Source organism: Marmota marmota, unplaced genomic scaffold, assembly GCF_001458135.2.
Source record: "Marmota marmota marmota unplaced genomic scaffold, marMar, whole genome shotgun sequence".
Lineage (NCBI taxonomy): Eukaryota > Metazoa > Chordata > Mammalia > Rodentia > Sciuridae > Marmota > Marmota marmota.
The window spans coordinates 12,372,590-12,387,384 of NW_026000108.1; the positions used below are offsets into that span (position 1 = coordinate 12,372,590).

General features: G+C 45.6%; 1 protein-coding gene across 1 annotated transcript; it reads left to right on the forward strand.

The window, feature by feature from the left end:
- Positions 1 to 275: 275 nt before the first annotated feature.
- Positions 276 to 9,470, forward strand: Clrn2 (clarin 2). The gene is made up of 3 exons (XM_015481794.2): positions 276 to 933; positions 6,495 to 6,674; positions 9,205 to 9,470. The coding sequence occupies exons 1-3, from the start codon at positions 681 to 683 to the stop codon at positions 9,468 to 9,470; spliced, it is 699 nt and encodes a 232-aa protein (XP_015337280.1). The 5' UTR covers positions 276 to 680.
- Positions 9,471 to 14,795: the final 5,325 nt, after the last annotated feature.

The window sequence follows — 14,795 nt, forward strand, 5'->3', positions numbered from 1 at the left end:
ACACTTCTCTGTCACATTTCAGATGACATGGAACATGGAGGAAGGGGAGAGGAATGTGAAGTATCAGGGTCCACAAATAGATTCATGTTGCAATTTACCCTTTTCAGTTTCACCCAGGGATAAATCTGTAACGCCCCAATTTACACATTTTAGTTGAAGCCTCAAGAAACCGGTTGTTTGCTGGTGTTTTTAACGGTTCTGGGGATCTGACAGCAGTGACATTTTAGAGAAAGAAATGCCAGGGCACACATCAAAGAGATCGACATTTGATACCGTGCCCTGTTGGCAACGGGCAAGTGCTCATTCTTCCATTTTTGTTTTTCTTCTACCATATGCATTTTTTGTGACTGGCGAGCATCTCTTCATGGTCAAGTCTGCCTGGTTTTGCTGGTTATTAACTTCTCCCGTCACTAGGAGGTCCAAACGAGGGTTGTTTAAATACTTGAACGGAGGAACAATTAAACCCTGTGCTGAAATACTAGTCTGGTGGAGAGATAGGGTTACTCCCCTCAGTAACACACTCCACTGCGCGAGGAAGACGATCTGCATGTGGTTGTAACAGCACGGGCTGTGGAGGCCGGCACTGAGGGAGGACGAAGGGATGGACTCAAAATCTTGAAATGGTGTCCAGAAGATGTCAACAACCTCAGCTGTCACCGGGATGACCTGCACCCTCCAGCATGCCTGGATGGTTCAAAAAGGCATGGTACGGCCTGGCCTCTTTCCTCAGCTTCTCCTCCTTCCTGCTGATCATCGTCGCCCTGGCGGTGCCCCACTGGCTGAGTGGGAAAATCCTGTGTCAGACTGGAGTGGATCTGGTCAACGCCACGGATCCAGAGCTCGTCAAATTCATTGGGGACATTTACTACGGGCTCTTCCGAGGGTGTAAGGTGCGGCAGTGTGGTCTCGGGGGCCGCCGGTCCCAATTCACCAGTGAGTATATTGGGGGCATAAAAACTGACTTAGATGCTTATTATTTCTTTTCATTTGCGAGGGTGCTCATGTGTGCATGTGGAATTTGACTGATGTCTCAGTCTCTGGGGTAATGTCAAAGCCTGCAGTGCGCCAGAAGTTTCATTCAGTACCAGAAAGAGACTCGCTTTCTTCCTTTAAAAAAAAAAAAATAGAGGCATAGAGAAACATTACAAATAGGAATTTGCATATTTTTGTAGTTTATCTCTACTAATAATGCTAATTAAATTTTTAATATTCAATATTAAAATATTGGGTCAAAAACATGGGTCAAACATTCCATCAAAGTCTTCGCCTGGCTTGTCTTTTTTAAGCCTTACAACCAACTTATAAAGAAAGAATCATTAATATGTCCATTCTGCAGAGGAGTATTCTGAGGCTTGGAGAGTTACATACCTGGCCTGAGGTCATTCAGCCAGGAAACAGCAGAATCAGGGACCAGAAGCATGTCACATGACTCTGGTGCCCTCGACAATTACTTGCGGGTGTAGACCATCTGCAGAAATGAGCCTTCAGGAAATGTGGCAACTGCTCCCACGTCTGTGTATATCAAAGCTTCCCAGCCTCAGAAAAAAGCAAGGGGCCTCTGCACATGGATTATGGGATCAGACTCACCGGGGTTTGTGGCACAGTGGCTGTTTACTGGTGGGGACACCCAGGCAGGGTGCTTGACGGCTCACAGGGAACGTGAGCAGACGCTGGCACTGGCCTGAGTTCAGCCTGGGATCAGAGCCACCCAGGATGTCAACAAAGCAGTCTTCTAAGTCATGAAGCCAGGAATCTAATCTGGCTTAAGAACCGTCCTCCAGGAAGGAAAACCAAAAAAAAGACAATATTATATAAACCTTTAGAATCCAAAAATTAGATTGCAGATGAGAATGGCGGCCCACAAAACCATCACTAATCGGCCCTGTGCTGATGCATGAGCACCAAGAATTTTATTTAGTGCAGGATTGTCACAGTATTTAGAAACCTGGCCAGGGCATATATTCTCCCTGTGTAAAGAGGAAAGGCTGCAACACTGACAAATGTAATACAAATTGCCGTCATTTATATACACGAAGAAAAGACATGTTTCTTATGTTTAGTTAGGAAACATCTCTGAGCATGTTTTTATTTACTCAGCAATTAAATTGGACCTGCATATTGGAAAAAGAGATCCATTAAAAATATAACCTAAAACCAGATAGGGCAGTGCACACCTATAATCCCAGCTACTTGACAGACTGAGGCAGGAGAATTGCAAGTTCAAGGCCAGCCTTGGCAACTTAGTGAGACCCACTCTCTAAATAAAATTAAAATGGCTGTGGACATCGCTCAGTGATAGAGCACTTGCCTAGTATGCTCAAGACCCTGGATTCGACCCCAGTATTAATGAATCTTAACCTAAAAGGTTTGCAGATACAAAGAAATTAGAATAAAGGAAGTGTTAAAAAGGGACCATGAAAATGTTATACCGTACTTGATTCTAAACTGCATCCCCTGGCTGCAAAGGATGCCATTGGGACCATCAGTGAAACTGGAATAGATGTGCTCAACTAGGCCTCATGTGCCATTGGGGTCTTAAAGATAAGACCCCACCGTTCCGGGCCACAGAGATTCCAACTGCCTCAGGTACAAGCCATAGTGCTCATTTATGAGCACTTGCTGTTTGCTCTCTGGAGGAACTCAAATCAATGATCCCTTCCGTGCTACTTCTTCCTTCTCAGAGAGACAGACACCCTTGGGCCTCAGGCCTCTGGGTTCCTCTAACAGGGTCTGGTCCCTAGGGCATCCAAACTGAGTGAGATGCACAAGGGATGCTATTTATCTCTAGCTGTGAGTATCATGAGTATCATAGCTACTGAGAATGTCTGGTTTCCTGCTGCCCCCGGGCCTCCCAGAGGAGGGAGCTTTCAAGGTTGGAAGTGATTCTCTTTGAAATCTTTCATGGGAGCCTGGGGCAGGCTCCTCCTGTGATTAGCTGACTTTACCTCTGCACTTCAGGGACACTGCGTACATTATCATGTCCTCTGGCGCAAATCTAGTTTCCTTTAGATTTACAGCCCTTTATTCCAGCACAATGTAGCCCTGAGGCAGCTGCGGGGTGTATCAGACTCTCCTACCTCTGACTTGAAGTCAGGATTTACCAACCTCTGCCACTTAATGTTGATTTGTGGAAAAATATCCCTGTTTACAAGGCCTTGCACAGATCAGGGAAGAGGAGTCTTTGAAAGCGCTATGTAAACTGTGATCAGGGAGTTTTTACTGGGTCTCATTTACAAACAGCGTCCTTTCTCACCATCACAGAGGTCTCCCAGGGACCGCCCAAGAGAAACACTTCCCCATCCATCACAGGGAAAACCCAATTACTATTCATCACAAAAGGTTAAGGTCTTCTTTTATACCTAGACCTTCTGAAACCAAAACAAGTTAACCTGCTCTTGGGTGGCTAGGGAAAGAAAGAGAGAAACATTAACAGTGTCCACACATTCAACTGTGTTAAGGATTTCCAGACCAGATGCTGATAGGAAGCCAGGGACAAGTAAATCGGACAAGTGCTTCCCCTCCAGGATCTGGACAAGTGCCCCCCCCTCCGGGACCTCGCAGAGGAAGTGTGAACAAGGCACAGGGCACCCTGGGATCTCAAGCTTTTTTCTGAGATTCATTTCCTTCCATCTTGGTGCACTAGAAGAAAGACTTTAGCATGCTCATTTTGTGAAGAAAATTAATTGAGGATCAAAGAAATCAATACATGAAATAATTTCTGTAAAAGCACTTAACATAATAGGTGTGCTGTGGTTTTTAGTTCTTGGGTTACCTCCCTTCTTCCTACCCCTGAAGTGTTTCTCCAGCAGCCAAGACCTGCTTATTTGCCTTTCTGGGACTAAATAGGCTGTCACTGGGATCAGGAGCAGACAAATTATCTAAACTTCAGGTACTGATAGAATGATTAATTGATTCTGGCATTCAAGCGAGCCAACTCTAATATGTACAAAATAAGAACATTTATTCCAATGCAAAATAAAACCTCTCGAATTCAAGCTACGCTATTATTAACATTGTCAACCTTTATTTATCCAAGTTTCCTGACTTTTCAGTGATGAGCTCTACAGCAGAATAATTTAGGCAGCCCTTGCTGGCTGTGTGTGTGCCCTTGGCAAAGCTACTTAACTTCCTTGAGCTTCAATTTCCTCATCTGTAAGAGTGAGAGAGAGGGTAGCCATGCACAGTAAAAAGAAAATGTGTATTCAGTGCCTGCACCGTTTGCACCTGATCGAGGTAGCTGTTGTCATTTATGACTGTGGATCTTCTGTGTTTATGTCACGCATTGCAGGCTGGAAAGTTAAATTTCAGAGATACCCAAAACTCTTAGAAATGGGACAGACATGAAGGCAAGTGAGCAGCAGCTTTCGGGGGGCAGCACTTGTGACAGGAACACAGGTCAAGTCACCCTCAAAGACAGATGGAAAGAACGGATGCCCTGAAACTCCAGAGGAGAGACTCAGTTTCCACCTAGTGACACATGGAAAATAAGTAAGCTTTCAAGACACCGGGACATCTGAGCCGAGGCATGTGGCCCGTGAATGTGGGCATTAGATGAGATTCACCCTTTGCCAATGAAGAACTGTTTTTAAATATAATTAATACACTTCCTACGATGGAGGCCCAAGTTTAGGCTCTCTCCCTCCCTCTCCCCATCCCTCCATATGTCCAAAATCCCCTCCCTCATCATCTAATATGCTTACTTCTCAGTATTTTAGTAAATTAATATGGATATGGGCTGGGATCATCGTGTGTATGATTAGTTGTTTTTTTTAAGCTATATTGCATGGTTGTTCCTTAATTTATTAAATCAGTCTCCCGTGGATTCACACGTTGGTTTCTCTCCCATCTTTTGCTGTTGTGATGAACATCCTACGTACGCTGCTTTAAGCACCTGTAGAAATGTGCCTGGAAAATAGATTCCTGGAAGTGAAATTGTTTTAACAGATGCTGCCAAATTGCCCTCTTACCGGGTTGGAAAATCAACATCCCTACAGCATTTGAGAGTACGGAGAATTAGCAAATATTTTATACGTGGCCATCTCACAGATGACTCTTCTCTGTGGGAAGGATTCGGTGAGGACTGATTACTAAGCAGGTCGGGTATCCTAAGGATTGCATGATCAAGAAAGGGGACAACAGAACAATTAGGTAATCAAGTGTGAGCGACCATTTTAGGAACAAAAAGAGCCTGAGGAGTTGAAAGGGTGAAAAAATAAAATCTAAAGGAAGGCAGGTGGAGGGAAGGAAGATGCCTTAGAAAGACGAACTCCCTGAAAGGAGCTCAGCTTCCCAGGTCGAGTTTCCCAGGTCAGTGAGATAACAATACGGAAACACAAAACGGAAAGAAAGTTCAATCAGAACTAAGGACGCAAGCACGGAGTACAGACCCTGCAGGTAGAAAGGACGTCGTAAGGAGAGCACAAAGCCTTGGTTCTCAGGCTTGGCTAATGGCAGCCTTGGTGAATAAGGGGAGGCAGGCAGCCAGCAAGGGTGGAAGGAGTGAGAGTAGAACCAGGAAGGCTTTGGGTCTTGGCCCCTTTGAAGGGATGGGGCTGGGGAGGGCTGGCCAGTTGAATCAGAGGCTCCCTGCTGGGCCCAGGGTCCCCCAGGAGGTACTCAGCTGAAACCCTGGAGTGGTTGCAGAGAAATTGGCATGCTCAGGAGTCCTTTCATTGTCCTTTATAATTAGGAAAAACTGACTTGGATTTCTTTATATCATATGGTACTCAGTCTAAAACCCTGTGTAGACTTTAGAGACACATTGCCCCAAGACAAGAACCTTCGTGTCTCTGAGCCTGTGGGTAAAGGACTTGGTAAGATGATCCTCATTTCATTACCACGAGGACTGAATGAGGTGATGGGTACAAAACGCTCAGCCCGTGACTTTGCTCAGCCAAAGCTGATCACCCTCAACTCATAGGCAATCATCACTCTCTATTGTACTGATGAAGAGACTGAGGTTCTGAGAGGCCACGTGACCCTCCCAAGTCAGAGGGTAAAACTGACAACAGCGCCCACTGCTGCCATTGTTGGGAAGCTGTCCTCCCAGGCAACCTTTGAAGAGCTCCTCGTGGTAAGTACTGGTGGCACATAGACAGGAAACAAATAGAAAGGAATCTCTCACTAAACCATCCTGCCACACTTGTACAGAGAATTCATATTTTCATAAAATATTGTGCAACGCAAGGATTAAGTGTCCTTGTCTTTGGGGGCAATGAGATCCACCTGGCCCTGGGGTGGGCTCATGTGCCTCAGGGCACAGCAGGTCTCAGAGCTGCAAGGTCAGGGATGTTGTGGTCACTCCAAGGAAGAGAAGATTGCTGGTCACCTGACAACTGGGGACTTGGGGGGCCAGGGTTTCACCCAGGAAGCCCCCTGTTCTGGAAAACCCAGCGAGTGCTCTCTTCTCGGTCAAAGCCAGGTGGGAGGCAGCTTGGGCTTTCTGAAAGGCACCAAGCTCCGACTGAAATACCAGCTGTGTCCTCTCCCCCCAGTCTTCCCGCACCTGGTGAAGGAGCTCAACACGGGCCTCCACGTGACGATTCTGCTGCTCCTCTTCCTGGCCTTGGCCCTGGCTCTGGTCAGCATGGGCTTTGCTGTCCTCAACATGGTCCAGGTCCCCTACCGGGCGGTCAACGGCCCTGGAGGCATCTGCCTGTGGAATGTCCTGGCAGGTAAGATGTCCCGTGGGGATAGAAATTAGGGTCCACACCATCACCAGGCGGGCTCCACACGGCTGGGCGAAAAGAGTGGAGGAATTTAAATGTCCACCTTCAATCTTCAGCTGTCACTCGGTGGCCAGGAAATGCCCTCTTTACTAAAAGTCCCCGAGGCTTTCAAAATAAAGAACCCTGTTGTTAGAATAGTCTTCACTTAGAGCAGTGAGGAGAGGTCAGGGTGAAGGGGAAGAGCTGGGGACAGGAGAGGTGGGCATGGTGAGGGGTCAGAAGGTGGCCACCGCTGCAGCTGGACCTGCAAGGAGCCAGCACAAATGACAGCAGAGAGGGCCACGGGAGCACCAGAGCCATCTGTGAAAGGTTGTTCCTTCCAGGTTCCAGGCAGAGAAAGGAGCACAAAGTGCCAGTGTCTAGGGCACCCGCCCCCAGGACACCCCCCTCTCCTCCTCAGACACCTTCTCTGTTCCACACCATGATGCTAGATGCCAATCGCGGAGCGTCCACTAAGTGCCAGGCATGGGCCTGGGGATCTCCCATACCTTATTTAAGTCTCAGAATCCCTATGAGGAGGTTTGTCAGACCCGTATTTACCAATGAAGAGTCAGAGAAGTTAGAAGGTCACACAGCGATGAGTAGGAGGAGTGGTATTGCAACCCAAGATGACTGATTCTAAGTCCTTTGACTTTTCATTGATCAGTGGTCTTATTCCCAAACCAAAAACTTTTCCAAAACAACAGCGTGTGTGGGAGTGTGTGTGAATCTATTGATACACAGAAATTGATCCACACTTATTATTATGCCCTTAACAAATCATCTGCAATGAAAGTAACAAAGTCCCTCAAAACAAGGGCTAATAAAACCATTATGGCAATAACCCCTCACCACCTTTACTTAAGACAAAGTGACCGTCAAGTATAATGTGTTATTTTATCATATATTATAATGTAGTATCAAGAATCAATTATTAGGGCTGGGGATATAGCTCAGTTGGTACAGTGCTTGATTCACATGTACAAGGCCCTGGGTTCAGTCCCCAGCACCACAAAAAAAAAAAAAAATCAGTTATTTTGTATTTTCCTATCCTTCAGATGCTGACTCCCTGTAGAATTGTCTATGCACGTGCTTACCCACGTCTAGACCTAAGGTATCCTGTCCCTCTCCGTATGCACCCTCAGAGTGGCTGGCATATAAAAAGTTCTCAATCCTGCTTAGTAAATAAATGATTATCTCTGTCAATTTCCCTCCTCAAAGAGATGGGACTCTCAAAATCTACTGATGAGAGTATAAAAAGCAAGCAGTTGGGCAAAACTGTAGTGTCCAATGCCATAAAAACATGAATAGCCTGTGAACAACTCCACATGGGGTTTTGTGCTGAGGAAATAACAGAACAAGAGCACAAGATGTACGTAAAATGATGTTTACTGCAACAACTTATAATATCAAAACTGGAAGCCATCTAGATTTCCAGAAATAAGGTCATGCTTAAACAATTTAAAGTGTGTGTCCAGAATAAAATACTCTGCATCTATTTCAAAATTGTGCTGCGACAGGACATTTAACAATATGGAAAAATGTTCAAGTGAAGAGAAAAAATTCAATTTTAAAATCCAAGTAAGAGCACCATAATACCAATTGTATGAAAGGGAAAGAAATGTGGCCAAATAGACTAATGTGTTCAAAGTGTTTATATTTATTTAGTTAGTTAGTTAGTTTTCGGCGAACACAACATCTTTGTTTGTATGTGGTGCTGAGGATCGAACCCGGGCCGCACGCATGCCAGGCGAGCGCGCTACCGCTTGAGCCGCATCCCCAGCCCTCAAAGTGTTTATTCCTGGCTTTTAGGATAAAAGTAAATCTGTGTTTTCCATGACGACAGATGTCACTGGTGTCCAGATTCTCTCCTTGGTGAGGATGTAATAACCTCATAAAAGCATAATAAATGCATTTTTGAAAATATTAATTTAAATCAGAACAGGGAAGGAGATATGCCCAGTGGGAGACAGAGAGGAAAAGACAGAGACCCAAGAACATCAAAGTTTCAAGCAAGTGATAAGGAGGTAAATGAGGTTGGGAATCCTGGATTTTTTCCCTCCCTACTTTCCCCCTTCTATGGCCTTCATAGCTGAGAACCTAACAGTTCAGACCCCGGTGAAACCCACCTGCAGAATCACCTCCCCAGCTCCTCCCACCAGCCCTCAGCTCCACACAGAAATCCAGATGTTCAGAGTCCGAACTTCTCCAGATGTGATCCCTGAGAAAGAATGGTGCTGGGAAAGAGGGGGGTTGGAGGGACCAGGATTCAAAGTCCATCCAACACAAAGCTTATGCTCCTTCTCACATGGGCCACCTGTCACCTTCAGCTGGGTGGGTTTGCTGCCGCTTTGTTAAAACAAATTAAAATTTGTCTTGTGTTTTAGACCCAAAGCAAGTTTGTTACCCACGGCACAGAAATGCCACTTCACACAGAGTCCTTAGGACTGCGAGGAGCAGTGGTGACTGATGACTCAGGGCGGGTTTTGGGTTTCAGGTGGAGTGGTGGCCTTGGCCATCGCCAGCTTCATGGCCGCCGCGAGATTTCACCACCTGACCGAGCGAGTCGCCAACTTCCAGGAGAAGCTCTTCCAGTTCGTCGTGGTGGAGGAGCGGTACGAAGAGTCCTTCTGGATCTGCGTGGCCAGTGCGTCAGCCCATGCGGCCAACTTGGTTGTGGTGGCCATCAGTCAGATTCCCCTCCCCGAGATCAAGACCAAAATCGAAGAGGCCACAGTCACTGCTGAGGACATCTTGTACTGACGGCCCCCTCCTGCTCACGCCCTTCCTAAATCGTTCCCCCAGCGGGAGGGGGACCTCAGGTTTTGCAGTCTTCCCGTACTGTAGTGTCCCTGTTCTTGGTGGTAGGAAGGGTGTGGAAGGGGCAAGCTGGGGTGGAGGGCTCTGGTTCTGGGAAGTAAGGCTTCCCGGCAGTGTTTCCCCCAAACACTGAGTCTCTCTCAGGCCTCTGGAGTTGGGCTTGGAGACTTGGCCACTTGCCGTCTGTGTGTGACATTGGACAATTCACTTAGTGTCTATTTTTCAATTTCCTCATCTGTAAAACTTCATAAGTTTGTTATGAGTTTTATATGAGTGTTGGTGTCGGGGACAGAGCACTCTAGAAATCCAGGGTACCATATACTCCAGTAAGTGTCCATAGACCCTTGGTCCATCCCACACAGTATTTGGGGGGTGTCTGAAGAGGAATATAATAATAACGTCCTGGTCTTTGAGAAACACCTATTCTTCCTACATGACAGTAATTAGCAATAATAACACTAAGAATGAAAATTACCATTTTTTGAGTGGCTACTACGTTCTGGACACTGTTCTCAGAATTTTTGCACACATTAACTTGTTAGATCCTCTGCAAACTCAGGTGGTAGGTGCTATTGTAGCCCATTTGACAGATAAAAGAACTAAGATGTGGAGAAGCTGGGTGACTTGCTGAGGTCAGGATTAAGTCCAGGAGGCCTGGAGGGAGGATCTGTACTTTTAACCACTTTACTAACCTGTTGTGGATAGAGGAGCAATCGCAATGCACTATGATAAGTGCTGAAATCAGACAGATGTAAAGGACCCAGGAAGGAATTAGAGCTTCAGCAAGGCATGTGGCATGAAGAAAGTGTCACAGAGCCAACATCTGATCTGCACTGTGAAAGATGAGTGGACTGCTTCCAGTGATAAAGAAGCAAGGTTGGCGAGGGGCATGGCAGCGTGCGTCAGTACAGAGGATCCGAGGCCCAGGCATGAAATTCCAAGAAGGGCACTCAGGCACGTGAATGCTCAGTGGGACGAGAACGCTGCTCTAATTGGAGAAACCCGGTTGCTTTGTGTTGGGCTTTCCTAAGTAATGCTGTGATGGTTGATTTCATGTGTCCACTTGGCCAGGACATGGTCCCTGGATATTTGGTCAGACACTATCATCGATATTTTTCTGAAGATATCTTCTGATGAGATTCACATTTAAATCTTACCTTCCATAATGTGGGTGAGCCTCATCCAATCAGTAGAAGGCCTTAATGGAAGAAAGCCTGACCTCCCGGTGGGGCGGGGAGGACTCTGCTAGCACACTACCTTGGCACTTGAACCGTAACTCTTCCCCAAGTCCCCAGCCTATCTGCACACCCTGCAGATTCCGGACTTACCAGCTTCCACAACCATTGAACCAACTCCTAACCACCACCCCTTTTCCCTCTCTTTCCCCATTTCTCCCTCCACCCATCCCTCTCTCCCTGTCCAGTTCCTTGGTATCTTCTAGGGATTAATTCTAAGACCTCTGTCAGATACCAAAATGCCTGGATGATCAAATCCCCTGTATAAAATGGCATAGTATCTGCATGTAACCTATACAATCCTCTTATGTAAAAATCATTTCTTGATCACTGGTAAAAAATGCATAAAGCAATGTAAATGCTATGTAAATACTTGTTATATTGTTAAGAGAATCATGACAAGAAAAAATAGACCTGTTCATGTTAATTATCCTAGGCCTAACCATATTATTGATCCTCGGTTGGTTGAATCTGTGTATGCAGAACATGGACAGAAAGGGCCACCTGCATACACACACACACACACACACACACGCACCCATCCTATATGGCTCCATTTCTCTGGAGAACCCTAGCTAATACAAGTACCCAACTCACCCATTGTTCTGTGACACCAGCTGGGTCCAGTCCTTTCCCAGGCCCCCTGTCTTCATGCCAAGTAAACGTCACCTAACCCTTGCCTCCAAATAACCCATCTAAAAGGACACCTGATTTGGTGGCTTCGGGAAGTTTCCTTAGCACCTCTCTGTGCTAAATGCTCATAATTCCCCGCTGGGCCCATCTGCCCCTGTCCCAGCACAGATTCAGTATTTTTTGTGGACCAATTCAGATGGCATGTGGCTAGAAGGAAGTTAATGTGATGGGAGAGGGATCCAAAGGATAGCAACAGCCACCATGCTGCCTGAGAACACGAAGAAATGTCAGCATCATATCCAGTTGAACACAAAGTCCAGCTGATGGGTTTAAACAAACATAAGTACACAAGAATCTGACAATAGTTTACATTCTAAGGATCTAAGGATCTTGGCGCATTTATTCCTTCAACAAGTGTTGACACGATTCCCAAGAGCTGAACTGTGGAACCAGCCGAGATGCCCTTCAATGGGTGAATGGATAAAAAAAAATGGTGGCATATGTACACAATGGAGTATTACTCAGCAATAAAAGAGAATAAAATCATGGCATTTGCAGGTAAATGGATGGAGTTAGAGAAGATCATGCTAAGTGAAGTTAGCCAATCCCAAAAAACCAAATGCTGAATGTTTTCTGTGATATAAGGAGGCTGATTCAGAGTGGGGTAGGGAGGGGGAGCATGGGAGGAATAGACGAACTCTAGATAGGGCAGAGGGGTGGGAGGGGAAGGGAGGGGCATGGGGTTAGAAATGATGGTGGAATGTGATGATCATTATTATCCAAAGTACAGGTATGAAGACACAAATTGGTGTGAGTATACGATGTCTATAATCAAAGATATGAAAAATTGTGCTCTAGGGGCTGGGGTTGTGGCTCAGTGATAAAGCGCATGTGAGGCCCTGGGTTTGATTCTTAGCACCACATTAAAAAAAATAAAGGTATTGACAACTACAACTAATATATATATATATATATATATATATATATTGCTCTATATGTGTAATAATGGTAATGCATTCGACTATCATATCTAAATAAAAAATAAACAACAACAACAACAAAAAACAAGTGTTGAGCCAGGAGAAGTGGCACATGCCTGCAATGCCAATTACTTGGAAGGCGGAGGCCAGAGAATCTCAACTTTGAGGCCAGCCTCAGCAACTTAGTGAAATCTTGTCTCAAAATTTAAAAATAAGAAGGGCTAGGGATGTAGCTCAGTGGTATAGCACTTGCCTAGCATGTGTGAGAACCTGGGTTTAATTCCCCATATTGCACGCACGCGCGTGCACACACACACACACACACACACAGAGTCTCATAATTGATCCAAGAGCTCAGAGTAGAGCAGTTAACAAATAACAAATCCCTGCCCTCCAGAGAGTCATGCTCTGAGCAGCTGGGGTGGCTCACGCAGAAGTAGCTTGTGATGAAGCTGCTGAGAAAATGAGCAGGGCTGTAGGCTTGGACCAGTCACTGCCCTGAGCTGTGTGCAGACTGTCACTGAGAAAAGGAGGCCCGGTAAACTCAATTTTGCTTCTAAGAGTGCCGTTGGCGACGTGTGCCAAGGAGTCAAAGCACAGGCCTTTGTACCTGTGGGTGTGTCTCTAGTGACAAAGCCCACAGCCTTTGAAAGGGTTTCATCAGCGTCAGTGACACCTTGAAGTCTCAAACCGTGATCCATCAGGTAGCAACCACAATGTCCCTGGAGAGACTCAGGTTCAGTCTGGAAACCCATCTCTCGGGACACCATGGAACCAATTCCTAAATAGAATTTAGCAGAGAGTGAGGGAGAAGGGAGATTAAACATCTGGGTCACAGAAATCACTTGCATTACTAGTCAAGTGCACAGAGAAAATGTAGCCCCTTGTTTTGACTATGATTAATTTGGTCACTTTACGAGCAAATAAATGCCCAATCCAGTTTAAATGTAACCCAACCTAGCCACACACGGTGCATATGCCTGTAATCGCAGAGGCTCGGGAGGCTAAGTCAGGAGTTCAAAGCCAGCCTCAGCAATGGTGAGATGCTTAGCAAATCAGTGAGTCCCTGTGTCTAAATAAAATACAAAATAGGGCTGGGAATGTGGCTTAGTGGTTGAGTGCCCCTGAGTTCAATTCCCAGTACAAAAAAAAAAATTTAATCCAACCTTATCATTGACACCATCCCACCAGTGATGGTCAGTCTCTCTGGGATAAAATGGCTGCTTCTCAGATGACCTCCCTGGCCTAGCTTCTCTTGAAAATTGTTCTAGGCCTGTAGAGGAGGGAGACCCACATGTGTCCTGATTTCCCAGAAGGGTCCCCAGGCCTCCTGCTGGTTCTGGGAGGCACGCACACTGGCTCTTTGGTTTTCCATCCACCTTACTGCTCCCAGTCTTGCCAACCTTGCAGGAACAGTCTGAGGTTGGAATCATTTGTGAAATGTTCTTTTGAAATTGGTCAGAGCCCAGTCATGGCCTGAATCCCATTGGCTGGAAACCCTGGAGTGACCACCAGGTCCTCTGTCCAGCTCACCTGTCCATCATTCTACCCCCAGCTCTGTTGCAGAGTCACCTCACCCCTGCCTAGGAGACCCTCCCAGTCCCGGTCTTAACACAGCATCCTGCTCCATGGAGTGGGGGCCGCCTCTCCATTTCCTCTTAGCAAGTAATTCACACCTCTTATTCCTTCCCCCAATTCCTTTCTGCTAAGAGAAAATAATCCAAATATGACATAAATTCCATTTTAAAAGCGGGAGGCTCCCCCAAGGCCTTTTGCAAATGACTGTGAAAGTGACACCCCACCCAAAGTGGATGCAAATATGGGGACAATCTAGACAATAGTCTTCCAGCTTATGGTGAACTGTGCCCTCAAGGATGCCTCCACATAGAGGTGGCACCTGCCTGAGGCTCACAGACACATCTCAAGACCCAACAGTGCCCCAACCCTTCCAGCCCACTAGTCTGTGTAGAGTCCAAATGCTAAATTTAGGATTATTTTATGACATTGGTTAGAGGGTGATAATCATGATTGATTTTCACATGTCCTTTAAAGAAATCTGTCCTATGCATTTATTTATATACTTATTATGTACTATTAATACTATAATAATTAATATTATTAATATCATCATCACTAATTCTAGCTAGAGGAGCCAAAAAAGCCAATAATTCCTAACTATAATTAAGAAAAGTAATTAGGCATTGATTAAAAGATACTCTGTGTTCACTTTGTAAAAACTGAGTAGTACATGATTTTCACTAGTGAAAATATAACAATTAAAATTCATAATCAGACTGAATAACAAGAACCCTCCCATGTCAAATCTGAGCAGTTATGTTATAAATATACTTTTCCCTCAGGCAATATGAAACTCTAGCTTGAATTAAACAACTGTCACATTTCCAAAAGCATGTAGTAAA

What these genes read in the sequence shown, in the direction of transcription:
- Clrn2 (XM_015481794.2), top strand. Translation starts at nt 681, where the DNA reads ATGCCTGGATGGTTCAAAAAGGCATGGTACGGCCTGGCCTCTTTCCTC. An exon ending in CCGCCGGTCCCAATTCACCA is followed by an intron (nt 934 to 6,494) that starts GTGAGTATATTG and finishes CTCTCCCCCCAG; the next exon opens with TCTTCCCGCACCTGGTGAAG. An exon ending in CCTGTGGAATGTCCTGGCAG is followed by an intron (nt 6,675 to 9,204) that starts GTAAGATGTCCC and finishes TTTGGGTTTCAG; the next exon opens with GTGGAGTGGTGGCCTTGGCC.